Source organism: Adiantum capillus-veneris, chromosome 29 (genome assembly GCF_014529385.1).
Source record: "Adiantum capillus-veneris isolate H3 chromosome 29, ASM1452938v2, whole genome shotgun sequence".
NCBI classification, from domain to species: domain Eukaryota; kingdom Viridiplantae; phylum Streptophyta; class Polypodiopsida; order Polypodiales; family Pteridaceae; genus Adiantum; species Adiantum capillus-veneris.
In genome coordinates this window covers 127,857,320-127,866,031 of record NC_140959.1, presented here as the reverse complement: position 1 = coordinate 127,866,031, position 8,712 = coordinate 127,857,320, and the positions used below count along the sequence as shown (strand labels likewise).

At 43.5% G+C, this 8,712-nt stretch overlaps 1 protein-coding gene across 1 annotated transcript; it reads right to left on the bottom strand.

The window, feature by feature from the left end:
* Nucleotides 1–1,505: 1,505 nt before the first annotated feature.
* Nucleotides 1,506–3,102, bottom strand: LOC147419910 (uncharacterized). Its single transcript, XM_086505872.1, has 3 exons — nucleotides 2,754–3,102; nucleotides 1,931–2,104; nucleotides 1,506–1,799 (listed from the first exon to the last, which is right to left on the bottom strand). Exons 1-3 carry the CDS (start codon nucleotides 2,991–2,993, stop codon nucleotides 1,707–1,709), a joined length of 507 nt encoding a protein of 168 aa, XP_086361998.1. The 5' UTR covers nucleotides 2,994–3,102; the 3' UTR covers nucleotides 1,506–1,706.
* Between the last annotated feature and the right edge of the window lie 5,610 nt (nucleotides 3,103–8,712).

Below are 8,712 nucleotides of genomic sequence, written 5' to 3'. Positions count from 1 at the left end.
GGCCACAATGCTGACTTTCCTAAGGCACTCCTGATGGCATATACAGGCAAGGCAGCATTCAACATTGGTGGTACAACTATATACTCGGCTTTACATTTGCCTTTGATAACTACGACACACACAAGCCTTAGAGCAGAAAAGCTAGATGCATTGTCCTTACTTTATCAAGATTTGGAGCTTGTAGTGTTTGATGAAGTCTCCTTGATAGGATCAAGTGTCTTCCCATTGGCTGACTCACGTCTTCGTGCCATCAAGAGAAAACACGACCAACCTTTTGGTGGCCTAGATGTCATATTTTGTGGTGACCTCTGCCAAGCTAGCCCAGTCAAAGACTCTTGGATATTCACAAGCAAGCAGCCTCTTCTTGAGGCGGTTGCACCTTCGTACTGGCATGAATTCTTTAAGTGCTAGGAACTAACGATGACAATGAGACAAACCGATGGACAGTTTATAGAGGTGCTCAACCGGATGAGGATTAGCTCACACACCAGCAATGACCTTGCATACATTAACAACTCCTTCCACAGAGAGCTGCCTGCTGACATAACCATGTCACACCTATTCTACTCTAACAAGGCAAAGGATGAACACAATGAAAAGGTCTTCGCACAATTGCCCGGTGAGCCACACATATTCAAAGCAATTGACAAGCGTGTCGTCTCTTGCAGCAAAACAATAGCAAATCCATTGGATGCCAGACAAACTTTGGGTCTCCAAGCAACATTGTGTCTGAAGCCGAGCCTAGTGGTCGAGCTATGCGTTGGAAATTTGGACATTCCCGAAGGCTTCGTCAACGGTGCAGAAGGCGTCTACAAGCTCTGCACTGCATTCTTCGACACGACATGCCTTTGGATTCATTTCACCAACCCTAGCATAGGACAAAAACAAAGGTACGACCACAGTCATCTTCGCAACCCACTCACATTGCCTAGCTTGACGCCAATTCTCCGCATCACACGCGAATTCCAAATTGGCAAAAACTACTTCAACGTCCTCACACGCAAGCAATTTCCAGTTTAGCCTGATGCGGTCCGCACGATTCACTGATCTCAAGGGCTTACACTCAACACACTCGCTTTCAACCCCAAAGGGATTAGGTCTCACGGCCTCGCATACACTGCTCTCACACGGATTCGTGACACTACAACATTCACACCGACGCATCTGTCCTCAAAGAGCTCCACAGGTTGAGAACAGAAGAAACTTATTCCCTCATCCAAAAACAACTACATCTCCACCAAGATACACATTACATTGTCCAATCACTGAACATCGTCTCCCTTGGAAAGCATGCAAACGATATCATCCACGACAAAAGCCTAATGGCCTTCGATGTCCTCTGCCTACAAGAGACTCGACAACATGCGACAACCATTCCAGGCTTCCACAGCATATCTTCAACACAACTACACGGCATCTTCATTCTGCATAAAGACAACCTAATACCTACACAAATACACATCTGCATCAATCAAACACTTGAAACGATCCATGCAACTTTCCACTTCGCCAACAAGTGCCTAGCGACAATCATTTCACCTTGGCCAAAAATGAGACTTATACAAGCAGAAATACAAGGCCTTTTTTAGGGGAAGGCCTTTTCTAAGGGGAGAAGAAAAGGTAAAAACTGATTTGAGATCACAATGGTGACGTTTATATGTCACATGTGTTTTAGAATGTCCGATAATTGGCTGCCACGGGCATTATTATAAGAAGTGTAATCCATGCATCTTGACATGCTTCACAATCTTGTCTTCCAGATCTCCAGGCGCCACCGTCGAACAATTCTCATCCGCTACCTGCAATTTCAACAGCTCTGACATGCTCGTGATTATATTAAAGTAAAAAATGATGCTTTAATGATCACGCATCGGTAATTCCTTATTCCTCAATATGGCAGCCGTATATGCAGCAGTCTTAATGACTTTACCTTGAACACAAAGTCTGCATTGATGACATTCTCTCCCACTGACACCATATTGGCATTGGTAATGTCGAGATTAAGAGCCTCCAGAGCCCGTACCAGCTGCAACGACACCCCGGAGCTCTTCTGGCACGAGACCTTCAGCTGAAATTCATGCTCTGTGAGCCTAGAAACGCTCAGCTGCCAAGCAAACAATTCCCCCCCTCAGCTTCAAAGTCATGCAAAAAGTGAGTACTTGATGCACGCAGACAGGGACTCCTGCCTCACCTTAAAGGGCCATTAATTTCTGCTGGGGCTGCCAGAGTATGTGGCAGCATGTGCGTTGTGCAAAGTTCAAACATAACTCATACACAGGGGGGAGGGAGGGAGAGAGGGAGAGAGAGAGAGAGAGAGAGAGCGCAGAGACATGGTTCAAAGCTTGTTTATATATATGTATTAGCGTAAAAATATACAGTAAGCGATTTGATTATCGCTCTCATACTCCCTCTGCTTTAAAATAAAAACAGGTTGAATTGAGAGGTTCCTGCAGCAGTACGCGTCATGTAATTTGGATTTACGAACTGCTTTGGTGAGGAAGTCAATACATATTAGATATAAACAGGCCAAACGTCATTATAAGACGCTTTGAACCTTTTCTCTGCGCTCTCTCTCGCTCTCTCTCTCCCTCTCTCTCCTGTCTATGAGTTCTTGAGTTTGCACACGCGTGTCCATGTGTTATATGCTGCGTGTATGTGCGCAAGCGGAAACACAGACACACGTAAACAAGCCAACCAGATGGGCATACATGCAGCGCACAGAGTGAAATGAAGGGGCAAGTGCTGGCACATACCTCTAGTAGCTTGAAGTTGGGACATGAGCTCTCATCTTGATCTTCTAAAGAGGTACTACAGCTAGCTGTACTCTGCATGTTGACGCCTGCGGATTCCTCTTCAGGAATAAATTCGGCTTCTGCCGTTGGGTCTGAATATTGCAAGCAAGCAATATCATTCTGAGTTTGTTTGATGCGCTGCTCCAGGTGCTTGGCATACTTGATTAGATCAACCAGCACGGAGTCGTTCATATGATCCATCGGCGGACTTTGCGCGTTGCTTCTTCTTCTTCTTGTAGACAGATGCGCTTCGACATGAAGCCTGGCTTATATTTTTGTTCAGGAATAATTTTTAGATTTACAGATTTAATTTTCACTATAGTCTCGGAATTTTTTACCCTTTCTTCTTGGTTTAAAACAGGCTGGCTCCCATGTTAATCTTCCTGCCCACCATAGTTACTGACATGTGTGTGTGTGTGTGTGAGTGAGAGAGAGAGAGAGAGAGAGAGAGAGAGACGTGTCCTTTGTCCTTCTTTCAATAAGCAACTAACTAAGAGCGCAGTCTCACTACACTACAGTTGAAGGAATTGATATTCAGAATGGGCCTCTTTCTAGTCATGCTAGATATTTGAAATAGCAATTTTTTTAAAACATAAATCAATGGCTAGTCATGCTAGATATTTGGAATAGCAATTTTTTAAAACATAAATAAATGGAAACTTCTCAACCTTTTCCAGCTCGTGTGCCTTATGCATAGTATGTGCTACTTTTCAATGGAATCAAGGAAGATTCCAGCATAATGAAATGTGTTGAAAGGTGAAATGGTGAGAAAAGTGAAACGTGGATATGCAGCCCTGTTCGACATGCAAGCATCTCTCTCTCTCTCTCTCTCTCTCTCTCTCTCTCTCTCTCTCTCTCAGAAGTACTCGACCTCACTCACAAGCCTATCAGTTTTGTGAGATTGCTAGAGCATCACACGTTGGATGCTAGCAGCCTTCCAAATGCAAACACAAACCCTCGGATTATATTGGGTGCTCTCTCTCTCTCTCTCTCTCTCTCTCTCTCTCTCTCTCTCTCTTCAATTGCTCCATCGCCATAACAAAGATGGGTGGGGAGGAGATGGAGAAGGTTGTCCCAGGAGACGAAGGGTAAGATTCCTACTGAATATTTTTTTTAACAACTTAGTATGTAAGGTAAAGGAGCCACTTTAGAGATGTTTGTGACAAAGTAATCCTTTTTAATATTTTTGGGGAGGGATTTTTACAAATCTAATCATTTTGAATATCCAGACGTTGCACGAGAATCTTCATGAAAAGGTGAATCAGATGATACCTACATCGATATTTTTTAGATTTTTTTCCAATGCTCCATTTGGAAAAAATCACATTTGAGGTTTTATTAAGTATTAGCGGCACTCAAGGTCCAACAATGGTACCTTTTTCAGTAAACCACAACATGACACAAAAGCAAGATTCTAAATTTTCGGTCTATAAATTGGGGTGGATCCGTCTCTAGCTTGGGGGTCAATGTTTTTTTGTCTCTAAATTGGCTCCTTTACCCTAGTAGTTGAAAAGGTTGACAATGGCAACATAGCCAGCAGTCTAGGTTCCAAGCGACTGCCAGATGTATCTCATAACTTTTCAAAGGTGACATCACTTCTCATGTGAATCTAGCACCACACTTCCATGTATGGGTAGTATTCACCCTTTCCACTTAAACCACTCTAAGCACCAAGCTAGTGCCATATTTATCTTTTTTTTTTTTGCAAAACTCACAATTGTGAGTGGATAGTATTAAGAACACAAATATACACCAATCCTCGAGCTCACACCGAGCCTTGAGGGTCAAAGGATTACAAGTTGTCTGCTTGGCAGAGAAACTGTTCCTACTCCTCGGCTTCACTTATTACAAGATGTTATGTATTGTTCTACACCAGTCCTCTGAGGCTGGCTTGCATCCGATCATGTGGATCATCAATCTGCTCTCTTGCGTGATTTCACAAAATCTTGCCACAGCTAGATCCCCCGCAAACACGCGGCGGTTCCATGCTTGCCAAATATGGTGGAAGAAGTAGTACCTAATTATTTGAATGCAGACGAGAAGAACAGGACTTCCCATCCTATTACTACCAAAGAACATATCATTCTTGAAGAACTTAATTTGCCATGTCCTTTGAATCCACTTGCATATTTTCCCAGCCATGCCCCTGATTGCCTGGCATCCCATGAAAAGGTGGGCTAGGTCTTCACTGGCTATTCTGCACCCCGAGCAACGATCTGACCCGATGCCTCTTTCTTGTATCTTTACGCCCGTCGGCAGAGCACCCCACATCACTTTCCACATAAATATCTTCATATACTGAGGCCATCTTGGCTTCCAGTTGTTCTCCATGACTCCCTCCCACTGTTTTTCCGTCCAGTGCCTTTTTCATAATTTGTTGAGGGGGCTACACCAATCAGCCTCGTGCATTAATGCATGGTATTAAATGCCTTTCGAGTGTGGTTTCCAAAAGAGGCTACTCCCGGGCCATCTCCAAGCGTCCCATTCAAAGTTAGATTCACAAATTGGCATCACCACCTTATCAAGCTCTTTAACCACCCTATAGACTAGTAAGATCTCAAAGCCATCCAATTGAAATTGGATGGCTAAAGAGTCAGCAGTTTTCCAGCACTTCCTGCTGCCATCCCTAAATTGCTCTAGTCGAACAAGCCCCTTATTATTCACCTTCCTGGCCATTTCTATCCAGAAGGGGCTTTGCGGCGGTCCCACTATTTTAGAGGGCCAAGGGGACCAGTGCAATATGGAGTTCTTAAAGTATCTGGTTACTTCCCCCCATTCCAAAACCTCAACAACACTTTTGCACTTCCTCATCAGCTCCCCTGAGAGTCCACCAGATCTAAGATAAGACCACTTTTGGGTGAGAAGTTTGTCGTGCATCACAACCTCTTTCCACTTTCTCCCTTTCAATCCCAGTTTTGCTGCATCAATCATTTCCTTGGTCATGATAGCCCAAGCTTGGTCCTGTTTAGACAATGAGACCATAAATTTGGCACAAAGGGCCTCAACATGAGATACAAGGTTAAGAATGCCGAGCCCTCCTTGGTCTACCGGGCGAGCAACTACCTCCCATCTAGCCCACTACCATGGCCGGAAGGTTTTCGTGTTGTTCTTCCAAAGAAACCTTTTCACTGGTTTTAAGAATTCTTTCCAATTACACTTAGCCATCTTGAGCACGGGGCTGAGGAAAGAAATATACGGGATCATAAAAGCATTAGTCACTCTGATCTGGCTTTGGAAGGGTAGGAGAACAAACTACCACCTTCTCATTTTGGCGCTTATTTTTTCCATGATCCATTGAAATCTTTGAGTGTGGGTTACGTCCACACCTAGGGGGGCTCCTAGGTCTCTAGATATACTCCACTTTGAGATAATCTCTCCTGTCCAGACTCTAGGGTCAAAAGAGTCGCTCTCCGACAGGGAGATTAGTCTTGACTTCTCTATATTGCACTTGGATCCTGAGGCCACGGCAAATTTTTGCAGAATCTCCAGAGCTCTCCTGACAACTTGAGGGCACGCCTTCAAGAATAGGAGCGAATCATCTGCGAACATTTTGGCTAGTAATTGGTCGTTGCTCGGCAATGCAAGACCTAGAATCTCTCCCCGCGCAGCACTGGTTTCAAGCATTGTAATGAGAGGATGTGACCCAATGGCGAACAACAAGGGGGCCAGGGGACAACCTTGCTTAATAGACATTTTAACATCAAAAGATCCCACAATTCTGTCATAAACAGGAGCTCTAATTGGCTGCCACCACCTAGTGTGCGTATGAGGCGACAAAGGCGAGGCCCAAAGCCCAGAGCTCCCATGACTTCTTCTATATTGGACCATTCTATCCTATCATAGGCTTTTTCGAGGTCGAGCTACAGCAAGATGAACTCTTGCTTGGAGAAGGATGCATACTCTGTCCATACCATTGCTTCCAAGATATTGTCATATATAGATCTCCTTTTAATGAACCCGTGTTGATGGGGAGAGATGATCCGACTCAGGAGGGGGGCAAGTCTGAGAGCTATCACCTTGGCAATAATTTTGTACGCTACTGACATCATCGTAATGGGACGCTAATGTTTAAGTTGAGAGCAGCAAATCTGTTTGGGGATGTGTTTGATAAGCCCTCTCTTAACACTTGCATCCAACGACTCTTCGAAAACAACTAGATTGGCCATCCATGTGACTGGACCCTTGAGATCATCCCAAAATTCCCTGAAGAATTCGGCCGTCAGTCCATCCCAGCCGGGGGACTTTTCATTGCCAAGAGCTTTTAGTGCCGCTGAGCATTCATCCTCAGAGAAGGCCTTTTCCATGCGGTTGGCTTCCTCATGGGGAACCTTCTTTTCAACACTTCCAAGTAAAGACGCCCAGGCTTCTTCCACTTCCTGAGATTGGGTTTGTGGCTGGCCGATAATCTGGCTGAGATACTTGAGCATAAGTGTAGCCATCTCATCTTGGTTTTGAATTGTATTCCCTTTCTCATCATCGAGCACTTGCACGTGGCCTCGACTTTTCCTCACTTTCAGAGCCCTAAAAACATGTTCTTGGTTAGAAGGCTCTGGTTGCAGAAAAGTTTCCCTAGATAGCAATCTCGCCTTCTTGATTTCCTCTAGCTGTTCGTTGGCTAGGTGAGATTTAGCTTCAAGCCATCGCTTGTGCTCATCTTCAGTAGCCAGTCCGGCAGCCTTCCTAAAGGCTAATTGCACTACCTTCTCTGTGAGATGTTTGATATGTGCCTCATTAGCTTTTTTTACCCGAGGACCCAAAGTTTTGATAGCTTTTTGTACACTCCGAACAAATACATTCCAAGCACTAGGTTTATTCATCCCCACATCTTTCTTGAGATTTCCCAACGCCTTCTTGGTAATGCTTCTGAAGAGAGGGTCTTTGAACAGGTGTGTCTCTGTAATAACAAGCAGCTTTTTCTCCCCTCTCGGGGATTGACCCCCCCTTTTTCTTTCTTGAGTTGTAAGTGTAACGGCATGTGATCGGAGAGGCTTGTTGTTGAGATTACCTTCATCTCTAACGTTGACGAGATCCACTTAGCTTGATGAGAGCAGTAGCATCTATCTAGCCGGGAGGCAGTGCGGGCATATTGAAGGATTGCGTAGGTGAATCCAAGCCTTGGGAAACACATGGACCTTGATGAGTGGAACATGACCTTGGGTGCCATAATGACTGATCGGAATGGGTATTGATGAGGACCCATCCATCATCATTGGGGTGGCTCTCCCCTCAGCCGATGTATTTATGATCATATGATGATTTCATGGCTTGTAACGAGCATGACAGGAATTTGGAATTCTATGTCTTTGTTAATATAATCTACTCTCCATGGAGAAAAAGAAAGATGCTTTAAGAAAGAAACACATTTAATTTTATTATGGTATGTTTGGCTTTCTAAGACAAGCCCTATTAAAGAAGGGAGGTAAGCCTCAAGGGGTTCACAATGTATAAAATATGTATATCGTGTGCGTTCAAGGATTATTTTTTTAAAGCTTCTTATCTGTGATTTTTTTTTTTTAATCTTTTTCTATTTAATATGTATTTTTTTTCCATTTTATAGTATCCTTCTGTATGTGAAAATGTGGTTAAAATAAAATTAATTAATAGCCCCTTCTGTTACACTCACATGATAGTCACATAATTATTAAATGACCCCCCCGAGAGGTAAGCAATGTTCTAAAAAAGTGTGCCTTAGCTAATTAGCCTTGATTCGGTTGGAAACTGAAGATGGTTAATTAAGAAAATAAAAAAACAAAAAAACCCGAGTAAAATTTGACATAAAATAGTGTAAAAATGGCAAAAATATTATGCATACTCTACTTTCAATGATTGCCTTGGGATTCTTATATGTTTCATTAAAAGGGTTTTCTTGAACATTGGAGGTAGTAATACATTTGAGCATTTAATCACTTTTTACTCTGGA

Bases quoted from the DNA above. Each gene is read 5' to 3' on its own strand.
- LOC147419910 (XM_086505872.1), bottom strand. From the start codon at position 2,993: ATGGATCATATGAACGACTCCGTGCTGGTTGATCTAATCAAGTATGCC. The intron at 2,105-2,753 runs GTATGTGCCAGC...TTTGCTTGGCAG, and splicing joins CCAACTTCAAGCTACTAGAG to CTGAGCGTTTCTAGGCTCAC. The intron at 1,800-1,930 runs GTAAAGTCATTA...TTGAAATTGCAG, and splicing joins ATGCAGACTTTGTGTTCAAG to GTAGCGGATGAGAATTGTTC.